Genomic DNA, 22184 nt, shown 5'->3' on the forward strand with positions numbered 1-22184 from the left:
ATGTTTTGTGTTCAAAAAAGTCCCTGACCCTTTCCAAAAAATTTACCGGGTGATTTACCAGAGATGTGAACCTGTCCCATAGGAAATCATGTTAAATGAACTGTACTGCTATTAAACATATGGTGCATAGGGAAGGTGATGGGTGCGATAGGGGGTCAATTTCTGGAACTCGTCCCCTGTATTGCTCTCTCTGCAAAAGATCTGTCGACCGCCTTGCTGAGCAGCAGATCTGTCATTCTAGTCTGGCAGGCTGACGGTCCGAGCGGGAGGGCTGCTCGGGCCATTCTCAGACCGCGGTCCGCCATTTAGTGACTGCTGCTCTATTCTTTGGAGTTGATGGTACTGCTGTAGTGTAGATGGGAACTGATTTTATTGCTGTAGGGATCTGCTGCCTTTTATTGTCAGCTGCTAAAAGCAGGGTGCTATGTATAATAATGTATTAACACTTCCTACCCCAGAAGGAGGAAATTGAGAGAGAGAGAGAACTGTGCTACTTGGTCTTATACGGACAGCTACTGCTGCTGTATTTTCAGCCATATCAGAAGCAGACTATTATGCAAGTATTTACATAGTTTAACTGCAGCTACCCATAGCTTCTTGAGTGTGTATCTAAACCCTTGTAACAGACTTATTTCTGTCCTATTACAATTATCTCACATGCACAGTGCCAGATAGGTCTGTGCTACTGTATGTGTGTAGTGGTCACCTTGTTGTATGTTATTAGGTGAACCTGTTTAATTTTATTTGTAATATAGTTTAAATAGTTTGTTTTAACTTAGGGTTCAATACCCAGCATAGACTAGAGCCAGGTTAGACATCTGATGGCCACTTCTGGTAGTTAGAGGACCAGTTGTATGTCAGATTAAAAATACTGGGGAGGGTCCAAAGTGCAGATTAGATAGGCTGACTCTAAGTTCCAGTGCCATACCACAATTTCTGCTTGTGAGAAGCCACGTTCAAGGCTGGTTGGACAACAGCTAGAGGATCTCCTCATTACCACTGATCTTGTCTTCAGGGCCCCAATGCAAAATATGGATGCAGCATCACAATCATCCTCAGGGGCCCTTGCAACTGGACCTTTCCACAGCATTCATCTGGCGGTATCTCTATTAATAACTACCCTGGGTGCACAATTCCACCAGGACTCTTGTCAGGGTCTTTGCTGATAACACCTGTTTGTACATTGTATGTATGTACTATTAATAATCTTTTATTGTATAAAGCTTGTATTATTTCCATACTGGTGCGAATCTATATACTTATGGTTATGGTATGTTATATGTGGGTTACAGTAGTTCCTCTGCTCCCAATTACCCCCCAAGGGAGGGCTATACAGCTCTCTTCTCTATGAGGGAAATGACCATACTGCTCTGGTGGAGAGTGGATCTGATTGTAGTATATTCTTTAAGATAAAAGTTGACGATATTATTATATTCTCTGAAAGGGGATTTCATTGTAATGCTCTTATGGAGAGGTGAGCTGATGGTCTTCCTCTAATCTTTGAGAGCAGCTGACAGTACTGCTGTGGTGGAGAGGGGAACTGAAGGTACTGCTCTATTCTCTGAGAGGGGAAATGATCGTACTGTTCTGGTGGAGAGCAGAGCCGATTGTTCTTCTCTGTTCTTTGAGAAAGAAGCTGATGGTACTGGTGGTGGTGGCACTGCTGTGGTAGAGAGGGCACTGTTCTATTCTCTGAGGAGGAAATTATGTTACTGCTCTGGTGGTGAGTGTACTTCTCTTCTATGAGATGGAAGCTAATGGCACTGTATTGGTACAGAGGAAAGCTGATGATACTGCTGCATTCTCTGAAAGGGGATTTGATGGTAACGATTAGTGATGGGCTGCATGTTCAAGTCTAATTTCAGCTCGAACATGTGCTGTTCATGTGTTCGTTGAACACACAAATGGTACAGGTGTTTGGCGGGTTGTTCGCCCACCACACTCCACAATGCACTGCACCCTGACAGTACATTCTGATTGGTCGGAGCATTACACCTGACCACAGCCTATTTAATGTAGGCCATAGACTGTTCGTTTATCGGACAAATTTTTGTCCAAAAGAATAGTCGGCCGATATTCGCACCGTTATTGGGGCAATGTCATTGGCCAATTTTTGCTGTTCCTCCTCATTTCTTTTATCGGTCATGCTGGAAAATTTACGAAAAACAGCTGATTTTCGTAATCATTGGTGGCAACAGAACTACCCATTTTTCGTTTTTCGGCCGATAAACGATCCGTCTATAGCCTGCATTAGAACTGTAATCGCGATGCAACTGTCAGACGGCGGGAGCCAACATTGAGGGCGGAGTGGATTTTTTTTTTTTTTGTCTTGGGTGGACAGTGGCAGCGGGCATCGTGATTGACGTTGGATCTACTTCGGGGGGCATTTTTTTAATTTTTACACTACACTCTTTTTTGAATGGGTAGCGGTACCACATACAGTGGGGATCGAAAGTTTGGGCACCCCAGCTAAAAATTTGTATTAATGTGCATAAAGAAGCCAAGGAAAGATGGAAAAATCTCCAAAAGGCATCAAATTACAGATTAGACATTCTTATAATATGTCAACAAAAGTTAGATTTTATTTCCATCATTTACACTTTCAAACTAACAGAAAACAAAAAAATGGCATCTGCAAAAATTTGGGCACCCTGCAGAATGTATAGCATGCACTGCCCCCTTGGCAAAGCTGAGACCTGCCAGTGTCATGGATTGTTCTCAATCATCATCTGGGAAGACCAGGTGATGTCAATCTCAAAGGTTTTAAATGCCCAGACTCATCTGACCTTGCCCCAACAATCAGCACCATGGGTTCTTCTAAGCAGTTGTCTAGAAAACTGAAACTGAAAATAGTTGACGCTCACAAAGCTGGAGAAGGCTATAAGAAGATAGCAAAGCGTTTTCAGATGTCAATATCCTCTGTTCGGAATGTAATTAAGAAATGGCAGTCATCAGGAACAATGGAAGTTAAAGCAAGATCTGGAAGACCAAGAAAAATATCAGACAGAACAGCTCACAGGATTGTGAGAAAAACAATTCAAAACCCACGTTTGACTGCACGATCCCTCCAGAAAGATCTGGCAGACACTGGAGTTGTGGTACACTATTCCACTATAAAGAGATACTTGTACAAATATGGTCTTCATGGAAGAGTCATCAGAAGAAAACCTCTTCTACGTCCTCACCACAAAAATCATCGTTTGAACTTTGCAAATGAACATATAGACAAGCCTGATGCATTTTGGAAACAAGTTCTGTGGACCGATGAGGTTAAAATTTAACTTTTTGGCTGGAATGAGCAAAGGTACGTTTGGAGAAGAAGGGGCACAGAATTTAATGAAAAGAACCTCTGTCCAACTGTTAAGCATGGGGTTGGATCAATCATGCTTTGGAGTTGTGTTGCAGCCAGTGGCACAGGGAACATCTCACGAGTAGAAGGAAAAATGGATTCAATAAAATTTCAGCAAATTTTGGATGGTAACTTGATGCCATCTGTGAAAAAGCTGAAGTTAAAGAGAGGATGGCTTCTACAAATGGATAATGATCCTAAACACACCTCAAAATCCACGGGGGATTACATCAAGAGGCGTAAACTGAAGGTTTTGCCATGGCCTTCACAATCTCCTGACCTCAACATAATTGAAAATCTATGGATAGACCTTAAAAGAGCAGTGCGTGACAGACAGCCCAGAAATCTCAAAGAACTGGAAGACTTTTGTAAGGAAGAATGGGCAAAGATACCTCAAACAAGAATTGAAAGACTCTTGGCTGGCTACAAAAAGCGTTTACAAGCTGTGGTACTTGCCAAAGGGGGCAGTACAAGATATTAACTCTGCAGGGTGCCCAAACTTTTGCAGACGCCATTTTTTTGTTTTCTGTTATTTTGAAAGTGTAAATGATGGAAATAAAATCTAACTTTTGTTGACATATTATAAGAATGTCTAATCTGTAATTTGATGCCTTTTGGAGATTTTTCCATCTTTCCTTGGCTTCTTTATGCACATTAATACAAATTTTTAGCTGGGGTGCCCAAACTTTCGATCCCCACTGTACTTATTCACATGGGGGGCGGGATCTGGGATCCCCTTGTTAAAGGGGGTTTGCAGATTCTGATAAGTTCCCACCCACATACCCCGACAACCACTGGCCAGGGTTGTGGAGCCCCCCTGCCCCAAACCCCCGCCTATATGTTGAGGGCATTTGGCCTATTATGTTTCAGGAGGGAGGGAGGGAGGCACTCACTTGCCCCCCCCCCTTTCTGACCTGCCAGGCAGCATGCTTGGATAAGGGTCAGATATGGATTTTGGGGGGGACCCCGTGCCATTTTTTAAAAAATGTTGGCGAGGGGGGGTTCCCCTCAAAATCCATACCAGACCCGAAGGGCTTGGTGTGAATAGGACCCAATGCTGGTTTTTTTTTTCTACATTTGACAGCTGAAATATGAATGAATGTTTCACTAGTAAAATACTGCATGACTTAATAATATAACCCATGCGGTATTTTAGTAACTGAGCGGTATTTTACTTCATACTCAGATGCGGAAAGATACCACTCAGTAAATTGTCCCTGTTCAAAGTACGCAGTCGGACTTTTGGTAGTTTCGAATGTTCGACCGCGAACCGAACAGGGGGCTGTTCACTAGTAATGATCTTGTGTAGAGGGGAGCTGATTGTCCTCCTCTATTCTTTGAGAGGGAATTTGATGGTAATGCTCTTGTGTAGAGAGGAGCTGGTGGTCTTCTTCTATTCTTTGAGTGGATTTGATGGTACTGCTGTGGCAGAGAGCAGAGCTGATGGTACTACTTTAGCAGAAAAGATAATTAGTAATATTGCTGTATTCTTTGAGAGAGAAGCTTCTGGTCTTAAATAGCTTTGTAGGACTGCGTATGTTACTGCTTTGCTGTGGGAAAGAGGAGCTCTTGGTACTGATGTGTTGGAGTGGGGAGCTGAGTTTGCACTTTTGTAATTGCCATACAGATATATTAATATAAAACAGTTTAATGCGTTATGACAGCAATACTTTGGTATAAATAATTTTGACATCGACACTCTTTAGAACTGAGCTATAATTATATAGGTCTTACATAACTGCTCACCACACCTAACTTATATTTATACAGGTGTAACATAACTTCAGAGTGAAATAAAGAATTCAAATGTAAACTCTGTTCCAACCTTGTCCCCCAGACAACCCATGTTTTGTAAAAACCACAACTCTTTCTGTACCTATTTCTACAAAGCCCTCCAAATTGATAATGCTCCACTAGAATCTGGACAGGTGGGATAACCTACGTAACAACATTTCTAACCAATGAACATAAGTCAATGTTTACAGGTTGTTATACAGAACCCATAACTTTACTATATTCTGACTGATCGTTCAGCCCATGCAAGCAGGAGATCCAATATGTAACAAGACATTTAACTAAAAGAACAAAATGTGGTGTCTGTTTCCCATACCTATACCTTTGGTTAAGTTGTGTTTAAAGTGACACTATAGCTTCTTTTTTTTTCTTAAAATAACAAACATGTCTATACTTACCTTGTCTGCACAGTGATTTTGCAGAGCAGCTCTGATCCTCTTCTTTTTGGGTCCCTGTCTGCGCTCCTGGCTCCTCCCCCTCAAACAGTGCCCCCAGGGAAAGCCACTAACCCTGGGGGCACCGCTGAATCCCTGACCCACTGCTCTATACGTCAATAAGACATATAGAGCCATGCCTCAGCCTTGCCCCCCACTCTCTCCTCATTAGCTCACTGGCTGTGATTGAGCTTCCACTGCTGTCTCAGCCAATGAGAAGGAAGAGTCCGCAGACAGCAGAAGCTATCACGAACTTCGCTGGATCAGAGAGGGCTCAGGTAAGGATTGGGTAGGAGGGCCTGGAGGGGCCACTGCACACAGGTTTTTTACCTTCATGCATAAAATGCATGAAGGTAAAAAAAACCTTGAACCTTTAGAGCCACTTTAAAAATTCCACAAAATTTGAAGTTGAAAGGTTTGTAAAAAAAAAAAAACTTAAAAATTTAAAATCTTGGGTGTACCTTGGACAATACAATGTGCAGTTTATCTACATGTGGCTAGATCCCTGGTGCCCAACCTGCATCCCTTGGGCCTCAGCCATTTGTAGTGGGAACATTGAGTAGAGTATTAGCATTGATCTCTGCTAACCTCAACACGTTCCCAGTTTCATATTGTCTTCTGCAGCATATTCCCAGCCAAAAATGTAGCATGTCCACACTCTCAGACCCTCCTTTCCGCTATGAGGTCTGCAGTTTCTGACAGTCCTCTGAAGAATTACATATATTGAGCATTATATGTGACCCTTTGGTGATGTTGGGGGCTGCACTTGAAGCCCCCTTTAGCTCATAAATTGAAAACCACTAGGCTGGATAGTAGTGTTGATAGTAGCATCACCCTTCTGTCATACAGATCTACGAAAAAAAAAAATTTTCCCCATAATTATTACTCCTAAGTCTGTCAATGTTATTCACCTCCCATATGATTGCAGTAGCAAATCCAAACAGTACCCATTAGCATGAAATGTTCATAAGCTTGTATACTGTATATTCATCTTTAGGAATATTATTTTAACCACTTGCCTACCAGGCACTTTTAACCCCTTCATGGCAAGGCCAATTTTCAGCACTGTCACTTTTTGAATTACAATTGCACGGTCATGCAACATTGTACCCATATGAAATTGTTATCATTTTTTTCACACAAATAGAGCTTTCTTTTGTTGGTATATAATTGCCACTGGATGTTTCATTTTTTGCACTATAAACAAAAAATAAAGCAAAACATTTGATTAAAACAAAGTTTTTGTTTCTATTATAAAATTTTGCAGTTAATTTTTTTTGAAGGATCACTGATGTGCGTTGATGAGACTGCACTGATGAGGTGGCATAGATAGGCAGCACAGATAGGCTGCACCGGTGGGCATTGATGAGGAGGTACTGATGCAGCAATGATGATCACTGATAGGTGGTACTGATGGGCAGTGCTGACAGCACTGACAGGCACAGCTGCTGGGCAGCACTGATCAGTGCCAATCTGCTCTGTGATAATTCGCCAGTTATCGGCAGTACATTCCTCACACTGTGACAGTGTGAGGAAAGCGCTGTCAATAACCGGCAACTGTATTTACTCGCTGTGATTGGCCTTTTACCTCAACACGTGATCAGCTGTGTCCATGGGACACAGCAATCATGGAGATTGCCGGTGCATTCTGCGAGGACGTCATAGGATGCTCTCCTAGAACTGAACAAGTGCGCTGTAGCTGTCATTCAGCTATAGCACAGTTAGCAAGTGGTTAAATATACTCACACTTTTGTATGCCTATTCTGACTGAAAATAAAATGAAGCCAGGCACATTGTACATAGTACATGTTCAAAAGAGGCATTTACTGACCCACTTACCACAAACAATAGTATCGAGTGCCAATATGACAGTGTGCATTGGCATGAAACCTTAGTCTAAACAAAAGAAATAAGGTACTTAGTCTGAAAAGTCCTGACTATTCAGGCTGAGAGGCAGAGTTAACAGGTCACTTGAAATTTAACAGTTTCTGTTCTAGTAACTGCCTGACCTCACACACTTATTCTCTGCGTCTTAGTATACATAACGTCAAATAATTTATCCTGGCAGTTAAAGTATAACTAAAGGCAAAACTTTGTTTTTTTTTTTAAGTTTTGGATAGAGTGGAGAGGGAATAGACCGCTTATCAGTTGTTTCTGCACATGCATTTTTCCCAATTTGTTGCTGTGCATCAAAAACACACTACATGCATTTCTGCAGCGTCTCCATTTAAGTCTATTGATCCAAAATGCAATGTTTTGCATTTAAAAAAGTCCCTGACCCTTTCCAAAAAACGCAACGGGTGAAACTGTGGCGATGGGAACATGTCTCGCAAAAAAATCATGTTAAATGGGCTATAGTGCATTTGTGAAAAATGCACCACTAAATTAGGTATGAACCTAGACTAATGCTCAGTTTTGTTACATGATGTGCCTCAAAAATGCTGATTTGCTGGCTTTATAATTTAATCCCAATTCATAATTGCAGATTTTTTAAATGTATTGTTAATATAATTCCCAATGCCTTGGAATTTGTTCCTATTGAAAATCTAGGTATTAGTCACAGTCTCAAAGAAAAAGGTGCAGATAACATTTTATTCAACATGTAACAGGTGCAGAAATACAAGTAATTGCATGGAAAATAAGACAGATTAGAATTTAAACACAAATTCCCAACTACCAAGAGAGTTATAAATAGGTGACCTAACAGATGCAACTAACTGTAAAACTTTAGAACGTATAGCTTCATATGGATACTTGGAAACTAAGCAGCAGCAATGCAGTCCCCTTCAACAAAGCTGGTTACATGTACCAGAACAGGTTTGTTTTATTAAAGTTAGAAAAACCTGATGGATTTAAGTGGGAAGCAAAAGTCAAGCACAGCAGTAGCATTTCTATAGGAAAGTAGAAGTGGTGTAAACAGTTTAGGGAACACATCCGATTATTCCCTGTTTATTACACGCCCATTTATACGTGAAAAATCTTGCATTTCTTCCTCTTCTGCTGCCAGCATCTCTGGGTCACCTTCAGTTTCTGATGATAGGTCATTAATGCTGAAGTCAGGTACCTGGAAGAAAAGCGGTCATTAGACAAAATTCTAAAAATTTAAAGTGGTCATCCATATATGGTATAGTCACACAAACCAACTTCCATATAAAACGGTATAGTATTGATTTATCAGTTTTAGAAAAAAGGTACTTTGTGGGTCTCCTGCATTCAGGGTACATACATCCTCAACATATGTCAGCATGGGATTTTGCTGAATTTGTACACCTTAAAACATGCATTTATTATGCATCGTACCTGCAATCAGTGGATCATGAAGAAGGCAGAAAGAAGTGCTGGCGCACAAGCCACCCCCCTAAATTGAACCATTAAGTAAAGGTTGATATGTAGGGTGTGTTAACTGGAGAAAAGAAAAACCTACACACCACATTGCCTGTTGTACAGGTGGTTGTATTTTCTACACTGAATTGAGAAAAAAAAAAAAACCCCACAAACAATAGAATTGCAAGGATACAACTCCATAGTTGTTTGAAAGTTTATCCCCATCACACTGGGTGTAGCACCAAATGGGAAAGATCATGGTAGGTCCAAAAAAAAAAAAAAAAGTTGCTCCAAGTCAAATTGCAAAAGTGTTAAATCCCCCATTAATCCAATTACAGTAAAGGGGTAAAAACTGTTCCTTTAGTCTACACAGAGCTGTAGAAAGTGATCCATAGGTACAAGAGCTGCTTTGCTGCACAGTTCGCCAAGTTGTCTTTAAAGTAACTTGCTGAGAAAGTAATTAAGTATAGACTGTTTAGAATGGTTACAGGCCCCACTCACAAAAAGCACAGATTTGCAAAGTATGCCCAAAAAAAAAAAAAAAAAAAATCTTAATTTCTGTAATGCAGCACAGTAGTGTGTTAATATGCAAGTAAAGGCACAGCATCATGTGATGTGTGTTAAATAGGCCCATATAATAGCATCAGAATTTTAATACCAGAAAATTGCTCTGGCATGCAGCATCCCATTAATTGTTTGATGTTCATATCCAATAGTGGTTGTCTTTTCCCTAGCATCCCCTTCAGAGCTGTAAAAGGTACCAGTGATTGAGCAGCCTACAACACACCAGGAAGATGCATTGTCTCCAGGTATGTTGGAAAGCTGCATGCTGAAGATGCAAGCCACAGTAGTACAAATTCTTGGTTTTGAATTCTTTCCCCAAGCAACATCACTAGGTGAACAAGGCAGGGTTAGCCCTGATTACAGAAGATCCAGTTCATGTAATGTATAAAAACTACATTGGACACCAGTGAAAAAGTTCTGTTAACTTGAACCACCATTGGCTTTGTGCATTAACATACAATGGTAGATTAAAAAAACCCACACTGAAAAAGTGTGCTAAAGCTGTGGCTGAAAAACTAGCCATTTAATGCAGTTTAGCAGACACCCAATACAAGAGCTCTGCCAGTTAGCACTTGTGCAAGCATGGAAACACTTGAATGCTTTGTCAGACTGAGCAAGGTTTTGCTAAACTTTAGGTAAATTTTATATATTCTGAATGAAAAAAAAAGTTTTAATGCAAGACACTGCATGCTAGGCAAGGGGGGGGGGGGGGGGGGGAGTGTAAAGTGGATAGCTCTTGTCTAGAGTCTACACCCAGTCCAATAGATTCACTTACTGTCCCCTGGACTCAAAACAAATTCCTAGTAGTTATCATAACTAGTGTCCCTATTGAAGATCTACCCTTTCCTCCTTGCTGGGTGACCACTTCAGACTGGAATTTTCACTCCTGGGAGGTAGACAGCACCAGGACTAAAAGCTGCTGCCAATGGAGATACTGAGCAATAAACACCTGGGCAGCTGTCCATTCCTCTCTCAATTAACATTTTGCCTACATTTATATTAGCACTCATGAAAATAAGAAAGATCATTTCAGTAGAGTGGACATATACAAGATGGTGAAGCATCATTTTAATTGTCTAACCCCCTTTTTGCCATCAAATAGAAGTCTGCTTCCAAATACAATGACAAGCCTTTGTCAATTTTTAAAAGCAGCTTTGTCATTTAAGATTGGAAGAAAAAAAAAAAAAAGTAACAAGCCTTCCTGAAGCATCTAGAGGGCTTGTTGTTTACAGTTACACAGGTTAGGTTTTCAGACTTATCTGACAAGTCCGTATGCTTTTCACCTCTCCCTAAGCAAAGCATTTTGCCGATTTCAATCCCCCTTCACTAGGAGCACTAAAGCACAAGAACCACTCCACCTACATTTGTGGGCTTTTGCACTAATAGAAACAGAGCCATGATCACTGTCACAGCAAACAGACTTACATTGTGAAGGCTTTGACCCACCTAATCAGCATATGTGCTAGGTCAGACACTCAGTTACTAAGCCCAATGGAAACCTAACTTTCCCATAAAAGTCAGTGGGACCAATTGATTTTTGTAGAACAGTACTTAAACTATACAAATTACCATTTAAATGCTTCATCCTTTTCATGGGTTAAACTGTTTGTTTAAATATAAAGTTAAAGGAGCAACAGGCTTATCATGAAGCCCATGGGGGGGGTGTTGAGAACCATAACAGTTATGTTATCAGCAGCTTCCTACACCAGAATTTACTGTGCATACGAGATGCAGTACTAGCGACAGAACTCAAATATTCTAAAATTATAGATGTAACATATCCATTGTGTTATAGTATATTGCATGAAGTGTGGGAGGTTTGATGTCCAGAATGGGTAAGAGGAAACTATCACTGACAACAGCAAGTAATGCAAAATATTTATTAAGTTGTACAAAAAAAATAAGTGAACAGTGATAGTGTATACAGCAAAGGGGCTGAAAAGAATACAAGTTTTCACTGAGAAACAAGCTCAAGGTAGCATGCATTGGCTAAGGCTACACAAAATGTTATGACATGCAACACTTGTACAGTGCTGGAATGCCTCAGATGAAGGCACAAGTGTGGCAATACTTGAACTCAGTTCAAAGCTACTTTTGTGAAAGAAAAGTTTTAAGTGCAAAGTGACTCCTGAAACAGAAGGAGACTCATTCCTTTTTGCTGGCTGTGTCTGACCCATCAGCTTCGTCCTCCCCACGTGGACAAGCCCCATCAGCTTCCTCCCCACGTGGACCAGCCAATGAGTAAAAGGGACCTACCAGCCAGTTTAGAGGAGTGTTGTTAACCAAAAAGTCCATCATATCATCCAAGGAATCCTTCATATTTGTGAACTTCTCTCTGCTGGTGTTTATCAGGCTGTCAGATAAATCTCTGAAAGAGGAGGCAGAGAGAAAATTCTGGTACACATCTGCAGCCATGGCACTAACACTCAGAGCTTTGTTCTGGATGTTTTGTGGAAGGCCTTTAACACTTGACACTAAAGACAGACATGTAGTTTGCAGTTGATTGGTCAGATTCCGTGCAATTGTCAGAGTGCGGGATTCAATTTGCTGTTGATAGAAGAAAAAAAAAAATTATAATTCATTCTAACCCATGGCTAAATTTATACCCAATGAAGTGTTAGAATACCCACCTCAGTGCTTTGAGACTCTCCACATGTTTGCTGGTCTGTGCCCTTTGTCCATTCCACCCATTTACTGTACAAAATCTCCTGTGCATCATGTATCTTTTGGTTTGCACCACTCATGTTCTTCCTGGCAAATTCAATCTTAAAGACAAAAGATCACACATTAAGGGGGTGAAGTTACAACAAGTACTGTAAGTAACAAAATCTAGGAGCATCTGTAGAATTTACCAATGCAAATTGAGATTGATCAGTGCATCTAGAGCCTGTTGGTATGGGATAGAGCATGGAAACATTTCTCTCCATAACCACTGGGACAATGTGAGGGGAACTCAATGGGAATGCTTGCCTAGTGAACTGTTGAAAGTACCACCCTGTGCAAAAATCTGCTCTGGGACACAATGTAGGCATGACACTAAGATGGAAACACCAACTCCTTTGAAAGCCACTAGCATGTTGTACAATCATTTTAGAAAATAAAATGTAAACATAGCCATGGATGCTAGCAATTGTCCAACAAAGCATTCTACAATGTGAACTAACCATGTCAACAGTAGTCTGCAGCTGAGCAATAGCCTCCTGACTTCTGCCTTTAGCATCCCTGAATTTTGTCAGAGCCTGTTGGTAGGCACGTTTGCGGGCCTTTGTAGAGAGTGATCCCAAGCGAATGTAGTAGCTTGTATTTCCTGTCGATAACTCAAAGCCCTCTGTTTTTGCAGCTTCCTTTGCTAAAAAGAAAACCAAAGTGTTTAAACAAGTTTAATGCAGTAAAGCAACTACAAGGTCAGTTCTGTAACCCACAGCAAGAAATTCCACACAGGCATGGCACTCTGCATTTGCTGGTTTACCAAGAATATCTAACAATTGTGCCATTTTCTCCAGAATATACCTTGCCTGCCCCCCCCCCCCCCCCTCCATATGTTTCTGCAAACATTTTGACAAAGCAAATTAGAAGAACTTTGAGGCCAGCACTTAAAGTTGACCTCTGTTCGACAAAGATGTTGCAAGATGCAGTTCCAGTTAAAATCATTTTAGGACCAACCCATTCAGAGTAAGAAAAAAAAAAAAGTGGTGTTCAATATTTTGAAGCTAGACCTCTCACTTGTAACCACTGCAATTCCAATAGTTAGGGGAATGTGGGTCACCAGGATAGAGAAATCAGCTTTTTGATAATCCTTAATACTGTTAAAAAAAAAGTGTGGACAATTTGCTAGGTGTCCAGCAAACGCAAGACAACTGACTTTGTGAATTTAGGTTGTAAGGAGTCACAGGGTAAAGTTGTATGCAGAGAGCCTCTTAGTAATCCTAATACTTGCCTAGCTCTTCATCAGTTGGTGGCAGATATTGTTCCAGAAGAGTCTCGGACTTTGTCAGCGCAGTATCAACACCACTGCTCATCTTACGCACTGCACTACTCCCAAGCACAGTGTTGATGCTTCCATTTACAACAGACTTGGTCATCTCCACACTTCCATACACAGCTCCTTTTGTCTTATCAACCACTCCTGTTATGCTCTGTATCACAGCATCTTTAGCACCAACAACAGCCTCAGAGGCATTAGCAATAATCTAACAGAAAACAGAAGTAAAAAGTTAATCCACAATGTAGAGTTCCTCAAACCAATTATATAATAAACACCACTGCTTTTTCAGCACTTTAATACAGCTAGCAAAACCCATTGGTGGCATAATTGACTGGGCAAGCCTGCAAGAGGTTATACTGTGAGCAGATACATGGCATTTTAAGAGCAGGATACCAATCCTGCATTAAGGTCACAGGATCTAAGACTACAGTATTTTATACCATTTGAGTGATTCTAAGCAAGCATAAAGACCCTGAAATACAGGCAATCATTGTTTCTGAAGAACTCCAGTTCTCTTGCTTTTAAAACAAAGTTTAGACAAGGGTTTACATTCTTGCAAGGTTTAGTACCATCCACGCCTCTGCTGGAAGATACCTCTAGTTGTACATTGTATTGGTGACCAATATCACCATCAAAACATGATGGTATCAAAGGAAAAGGTGAAGTTCTCCAATGCTAGTTGCTGTGACAACTAAACTTTCCTCACATTTGAAAGATGCGTGCTCTGTTCCTTTACAAGACAGGAAGAGGATATCCAACTGAAGATTAGCTCAATCCCACCAGCTATACACTACAGATCCTGTATTACACAGCATTTATATTTCAGTGGTCTGTACAGCATCTTACAAGATGGACAGAACAGTTACAAGGGGAAATTAGCAAGCCTACAAACTTCAGACCCACAATGGCCATGCTCCTACACTGCCATCATTGATCATACTGTGCATATGCAAGTGTGTTGAAGGCCTCTGCCAGGGCATAAAGACCCAGCAGAGATCAGTGGTAGGTACATATGTGCCAGTATATGGAACTTTAATACCAAAAGAATTTGCAGCATGTGTGCTGATAAGTCACATCACAGGTCTTGAGCAAGTCCTTAAGGCCTGCAGCACACGCATGGAATCCATGGTACAAATTAATCTGCAGGTAACCTGCCTCCTGGAATGTTTGACATGGGGACAAAGTCTTATCTAGGTGAGATTTTTTTATTAATCACGGGGGGGAATTTACTGGATGGAGGTAAGGACATGTTCCATTTAGTAGTGCACTACACCCATAGTTAGGGTGTAACTAAAATGTTGCTAACACCTGCCCATCCCCCTCCCCCATTGGGACAGCAGGTAGGGTATTCTCTCCTCCACAGATTAATTTTCCATAAAGTCCAAAAGAAAAAAAAAGTTCATGTTCTATATTTTGAATACTAGGTCATAAATATAACATTCCACCCTCTTGAAAAATAAAAGGCCAATAACCAGTTATCCACAATTTGTTTTTCCAGGCCTTCCAATTTTTATCTGGACATGCTGTCACAGTACAAACTGAGGTATTCCCCCACAGCCGCTTCATTTACAGAGTTCTGTGAAGCTACAAGTATTGTTCCACTGAGACAGACAGCTTGTAGCTCATAATGAAGTAAAAGGGTGCTGGTTAGCACTCAGCTCAGATTCTTACTCGACTTCAGTAGTTGTCTAGCCTGTAGAGGAGTTATAGGTAGACTGCTAACCAAGTCTGCAGGAGCCCAATGTAACACCCTCTCATTGCGCTGTGCAATGTTCTGCAGGCTTTTAATAAATAAAAGCACAACTGCAATAAAAGTGGACTTCTCCCTTTAGTCTCTTAAACTACAGGCAGCTTACCTTGTCACCAGGCTGATACAAAATGGGCAGCCTCTCTTCAATCTTATCAAGTCCAATACAAGCAAGGTTGTTTGCTATGGCAACTACAAGATGAAAAGAAATGTTAGTCTGATGCAACTGAACAGTACACTGCAACCAAGTTCATGGTGAAATACTGAGCAACACTGTCTAGCTCTATGACATTTCACCTACTTCCTATACAAGTTGGCAGGAAGCCAAGCTGACCAGCTCCTCAGAATTAACATCTACAGAACATGTTCAGTTAAATGATTGAGGGCAGTTTAAATGCTAATGGAAGCATTAGGCAGGCATGCAGCTTGATTTAAATTACCATTTTGCTAGATATTAAACAAATTGTTATTGAGAGCCTCCCTTCCACTAAAAAAAAACCCATGGGAAAGCACTGTCATCTGTAAGACAGTAAAGGGAAATGAACCATTTAACAATTTGAAGGAATGTACCAAGAAACAAAATGCTGCTATAACCAGGTAGTTGCAAGAGCTGTTCAGACTAGCCTGCACACTAAACTCGAGCATTTTGGGCTGCAGTTCTGTGCAGCAGGTGGTGTGATGTGTATTTGTCACATCACACAGCTAGTGTTAGAATTTTAAAAGTGCACAAAGCAACACTTCATGTTGCTGCATAGCAGCAAAGTACACTTGCTATGCAGGGGCCAGAGGGGTGATATTTACATGTTCCTTAATATCATGCAACACCAGAACAGAAAGCATTCTAGTGCAATTAAACAGAGAAAGGCCATTTAGTGTGCATCAGGCACATGCAACTAGACTGTTAAAAAAATATAAAAGACTCCACAAAAAAAAAAACCCCACACGAGCACTCAGGTTAGAGGTTTTGCTCACACTAGATCAATGGCCATAAGGGAACTTGCATGTTCAGAAGGCCAAGTTAGCATCCAATGCACAAAGTAAGCCTATGCCAACTATAAAACAAGCTAAAAATATTAAAGCCATACATACTCTGAGGTTCCAGTTTATGTATTATTGGCATAGCTCCATTAACAGCCACTGTGGTGATGGTCTTTGCACTCTTCTCTGCCACGCCACAGACAGATTTCAGGTAGGGATGGGCATCTTTAGTGTTCTCATAAACAGAAGACACTATGTCATATGTTGAGCTCACCAAGGGAAGGTTAATAAACCTAACCACAACATTCTGTTGAGGAAAACAAAGGGTTATACATGAGCATGCTTCCATATATTTGTGGACTAAATACTGACATCCTACAACCCAAAAGAACTGCCCAGCTGTAAAACCCAAAACTAGGAGTGCTGTAGATTCAATTGTGTATGTTAAATATACATTTGATGCATTCTGTTAGTGAACAATCTGGCACCTTAAACTTTTTTGGCCCCATCAGTGCTTATGGCTATAGCACAATAGAGAACCTATTCAGTAGGTGCACATTTGCAGCCCAACTCCAGGGAAGGGGGGGGGGGGGGGGGAAGAGAAGCTTGAAAGAACAATGCAGCCACTACATTTAGAGACTAATCTACATTAACAAACTAGTTTTAGATTTAGTTTCTTTAAAACTATGGCAATACATTTTTCTAAATGTGTAGCAACTGCAGCTACACAACCAAGGAAGTTCAGTTCTTTGAAAGCAGCCACACTGATTAGAATTTGGGAGACTTTCCTGTCTCAAACTCAATATTTGACTACTATTTTCCTAGATCCCATCCCTCAAGCTTTATCTAGCTGAAAAGTTGATCCGCCTATCCCCTAGTAGAGATGACATGATTTAAATGAAATGGCACTGGTCAAAACTTGCCACCAGAATTCAAGAGATATTAAAATACAAGTAGCTCAGCAGTTTAAAACCTTGCTGTAGTAGTGTACCCAGCCCCACAGTACAAGTAGCCCCTTCCGAATTTCAAGCAGACCTCCAAGGGAAAAAAAATAAAAAAAATCATGCAGTGGGGCTGTGCATGCACAGCATGGGTTAACTGATTGTTCTGTCTATGGGTAGACTGTTGCGGCCATCCTCACATCCAGAGAATGTCTATGGGTGTGACAACACCAGGGATGGTGCAGTGTATAAGAACACTAGACTGCAGAGGGGGAAGGGGCTGCAGGGACCAGACTTGTGCTGTAAGAAGCAGCATATTAGACAAGTACTCAACTCCTAGACAAATACCTGAGCAGTTATACCCATGTACTGCATTCATTAGGGGATAGGCAGACTAACCTTAACCATTCAATCAGCTTTTAGATCTAACGCCAACTATATTGTGTACTGCCAAGCTGATCACAGTAAAAATTGATTTTAGGCATGTCCTCATTACATAGTTATGGGAGAATCTAATAGATTTTAGAGTGTATGGGACTTTAAACAGCCAGTCACCAAAAACAAGAGCTGTCAACTACCTCCCACAGCCCCCAACTTCATATTAAAGTATTCATCAGGGAGCTTTTTGACAGGTAATCCATCAACCCTTGCATTGTCAGTTTGGCCTTCCCAGGCACCTAGGCTATGTGACAGAAGGATGCTGGATGTCTTGCATGTGAGGTGGGGAGGCAGCTGTGACCCATCAGAAAAATCATAGCAAGCCCCTGTAACTTGCAGCAGGGATCCAACAAGGAGCTAGCATCAGGGAAGACAGTACTAGACTCCAAGGACTGCTAAACTTGTTACAAGCCAGAACCTACATTAACAGCTGCTGAATTTAGTTTCTAAATACAAAGTTCCTCTTTTAATGGCAGGTCTGTTACAATATGATCACTCCCTTAATTCAATTACTGACTACATCCAGAAAGACAAAAAGGGATCAGACGTTCAGGTTCTTAAACCTATTTACAGGGCTTGCAGAAATCTAAACCTTCAGCATGGCTTTAGGACAGAAAGCAACATCAGCTGACCACCATGTTCCCTGGAATACCGGCCTAAGAGTGAAAGCCTACTTTGTACACAAAAGGGGTACTCCTAGTGAAGAGGATCAGAGCAGCTGAAGACAAGGTCAGCAGACTAGAAGAGCAAGGGCCCAGTAAAAGGAGTACACGGCCTGGCTTCTGTAATTACCTGTTGCTGTTGTTCTTGCTCCACTAATGCAGCCATAGTGTATAGAGAACCTAAAGAGGAGAAAATACATTAGCGCTGAGAAAAGACTCACAGGCAGCCTAGAGGATGCGGGTACACCAGAAAGCACGCTGGCGGGGCTGGAAGAACACAAGACCTAAACGCAGCTGTATACGTACCAGACTGAGCGATCCACCTGAACAACACACCACAGGTTAGCCGAAGACTGAATAACTAGAGAGCGGCTGTTCACTCATTTATACAGCGCCCGGCCACGCCCCTATCACAGGGGGCCCTCCCCCGCCATCAGCTGACTGCTGAGACAGACGCGGTGACATCATCCGCCGTGCTCTACGCGTGGAAGAACGCCTGGGTGCAGCAGACAAGGGTCAAGGATGTAGGGCAGATGACACAGCTTGTGGAAACTGAAAGTGCGGATAGGCAGAACAAGCTGCCAGTTTACAGGCACATACATTCTACATGGCTGTAGGGCTGTGCATTATAGTAGGGAGCCTGCGGTTTGCAGAAAACTTTCTGCAGGTGTTACCTCATGCTGTGCTGGTTCACACTGGTTCCATGCGATTCCTGTGCGTTTCCCGTACCACATCACAAGTATTAAGTCGGGCCTGGTTCAGACCTGTGCATTCCTTACTGCATTTTGCAGAAACTCGCTACGGTCCATATTACATGATTTCCTATGGAACACGTTCACATCTATGTGTTTTCAGCCCCTGCGTTCTTTGATAGGGTCAGGGACTCTTTTTTTTCCCCACAGCAGATTGCGATACGCATAGGTGTGAGTCAGGACTTAGGCTAGGTTCACACCTATGCAGCTTGTGTTTGATCCGTTTCTGCAGCGCTTTCTGATTTTTGATTTTCTGCACATGCGTTTTTGATGCATTTTGCGTTTTTTTTCCCAACTTGTTGCTGGGCAGATTAAAACGCACCAAAAATGCACTACATGCATTTCTGCAGCATCTCCATTGAAGTCTATTGAACCAAAACATAACGTTTTGCATTTTTAACCACTTCCCATATGGCCCATGTATATTTATTATTTATTTATTACAGGTAATTATATAGCGCCCTCAATTTACGCAGCGCTTTACATATATATTGTACATTCTCATCAGTCCCTAACCCTCAAGGGGTGTACAATCTACAGTCCCCAACTTATATAGCACTGTCAATTTACGCAGCACTTTACATACATATATTGTACATTCACATCAGTCCCTAACCCTCAAGGGGTGTACAATCTAAGGTCCCTGACTTACATTCATACATACACATATTAGGGCCAATTTAGACAGGATCCAATTAACCTACCAGCATGTCTTTGGAGTGTAGGAGGAAACCGGAGTACCCGGAGGAAACCCACGCAGGCACAGGGAGAACATGCAAACTCCAGGCAGGTGGTGCCATGGCTGGGATTCGAACCAACAACCCTAGTACTGCCAGGTGGAGGTGCTAACCATTTAGCCACTGTGCTGCCCATAAAAGGCCTCCCCGCCCCCTGCTTGTGCGCACACCCTGGGAGCACGCAGCATCGCGATCCGGTGCTCGCTGTGTCCTCCGGACACAGTGGAACACCGATCGTTGTACGAGACCTCTGTGCGAGGTCCCAATCATGATCACTGATTGGCCAATCAGTGATCACATGAAGAGTAGTAAGCAGGAGCGGACTGACAACTCATGGGGCCCCAGGGCAAAAGGGGATCATAGGGCCCCTGTGTCCTCGCCCACACTCAAACGGCACCCAAAAAAGCCTATAAAAGGTACCAGGGGCATCTCATGGGGCCCCCTACTGACCCCGGGCCCTCGGGCAGTGCCCGAGTTCCCAAATGGTCAGTCCACCCCTGGTAGTAAGCAAGATGTCACTTCTGACATTGCTTACTACGTGTGAAATCTGTGAATGATACAGAGGTCACATGGTACAAGGCTATTCACAACAGCCTTGTACCATGTGACAAGCTGTGACCAATCACAGCTCACACAGTATTTTTCAATGGCTGCAAGAATGCAGCCAGAGAGGAGAAATTATTGCTTTTACAGCCTTTATGGGTGTAAAAGCAATCAGTGTAAAAAAAGAAAAAAAATACTCATTACCCCCCTCAAGTAGTACAGTGTCACCATGGTGACACTGTACTGCTAGGATGACAGTATGTAAAAAAAACCCATAAATAATAATATAAAAAAATAAAATTAAAATGTAAAAAGAAATTTAGAAATATTATAATTTTGGTTATAAACTAATTTGGGTTATTTTTTTTTCTAAAAAGATAACTGAATACATTTTGGCAAAGATTTATGAAGATTATTTATTTGCAAAAGTTTATAAGAAAAACACTTTTTTTCAAAATTTGTGGACTTTTTCATTTATATAGCAAAAAAAAAAAAAGTCCCAGTGTTGAATAAATACCACCAAAATAAAGTTTTATCTGTCTCAAAAAAATGCAAAAAAATTCATATGGGTACAGTGTTGCATGACCGCGCAATTGTTATTCAAAGTGTGATAGCGCTGAAAGTTGAAAATTGGCCTGGACAGGAAGGGGGTGAAAGTTTCCGGACTTGAAGTGGTTAAAAGTCCCTGACCCTTTCCAAAAAACACACTGGGTGAAAAAGCAGGGATGTGAACGTGTCCCATAAAAAATCAAGTTAAATGTAGTGCGTTTCTGCAAAATGTTTAGGCGTCAACCTAAACTTAATGATACCCCAAAAACAGGTGGGATTGGCTGAATCAGATTGCATATTAGAAATATGCAGTGCAGGAAACCACATGTGATTTGGTCAGGACACTGCATTCCTGTTTGAGCCCTGGTTCACACTGATGCGGTGTGGCACATAGCATGTGAATTGCACAGGAACCGCACCACATTCCTGTGCAAATCACATGCGAATTCTGTGCGGTGCGATTTGAGCCATACATTTTGTATAGCTCAAATCGCACTGCATCTGCACCAAAAAAGTGCAGGACCCTTTTTTAGTCTGCACCAGAATCGGATTGCATTGGGTGTTTACACCCATGCAATCCAATTCTGCACATCGCACCGCGTTTTGCGAACTGATTTCAGGGTGTCATTATCTTAAAATACACACCAGCAATGGTCTGTGTGAATAGGGTGTGATTATGATGTGATGCGGAAATTGCACAGAAACCGGTGCAAATTTTGCACCGCATCAGTGTGAACCCAGGCTAAATCACATGAAAATAGAGATCCTTTCCCTGGTGTGTTAGCTTTGTGAATCAAGACTACTTTCTTCCAGTAGACATGCACAATTTGTTTCATTATGAATCAAAATTCAGAAAAAGTTTTGTTATATATATGTGATTTTGCAGTTCCAGATGCCATGCACGCGGGCACGCGTGCCCTACCTGCGCCACCGTTCGCGGCCTTGGCTGTCAGTCACAGGGTCCCACCCGGTGATTAGTTGCGGGCGCCCGGTGATTGCCGAGCATCTCCGACGGGGGGAAAGAACTGTTTGTAAACAATACACTTCTCTCCCCTGTCAGCTCTTGCACACTGCTTTGCATGGCTGTGCATAGCACAGCCATACAAAGCAATGTGCTTACACTGAAGCACTAACACAGCACACTATGTAAAATGGCACACAGTTAACCCTTTGATTGCCCCACATGTTAACCCCCTTCCTGCCCAGTGCCATTAGTACAGTGTCAGTGTTTTTATTAGCACTGATCAGTGTATTGGTGTCACTGGGAATGTCAGTGACACCAGTTCAGTTCCCCCCAGTGTCAGAATGCCTGCCTCGGTCTGCTATAAGTTTATAAGTTGCTGATTGCTGCCATTATTAGTAAAAATAAAAAAAAAATCCCAGTATA

General features: G+C 41.7%; 1 protein-coding gene across 1 annotated transcript; it reads right to left on the bottom strand.

The window, feature by feature from the left end:
- Positions 1-8155: 8155 nt before the first annotated feature.
- Positions 8156-18633, bottom strand: PLIN2 (perilipin 2). Its single transcript, XM_089693961.1, has 9 exons — positions 18523-18633; positions 18347-18396; positions 16287-16482; positions 15307-15389; positions 13403-13655; positions 12630-12814; positions 12096-12230; positions 11722-12012; positions 8156-8641 (listed from the first exon to the last, which is right to left on the bottom strand). The coding sequence occupies exons 2-9, from the start codon at positions 18380-18382 to the stop codon at positions 8516-8518; spliced, it is 1305 nt and encodes a 434-aa protein (XP_089550087.1). The 5' UTR covers positions 18383-18396; positions 18523-18633; the 3' UTR covers positions 8156-8515.
- Between the last annotated feature and the right edge of the window lie 3551 nt (positions 18634-22184).

The sequence above is a fragment of the Staurois parvus genome, unplaced genomic scaffold, assembly GCF_062004578.1.
Source record: "Staurois parvus isolate SC_StPar_1 unplaced genomic scaffold, SC_StPar_1.0 ptg000644l, whole genome shotgun sequence".
NCBI lineage: Eukaryota > Metazoa > Chordata > Amphibia > Anura > Ranidae > Staurois > Staurois parvus.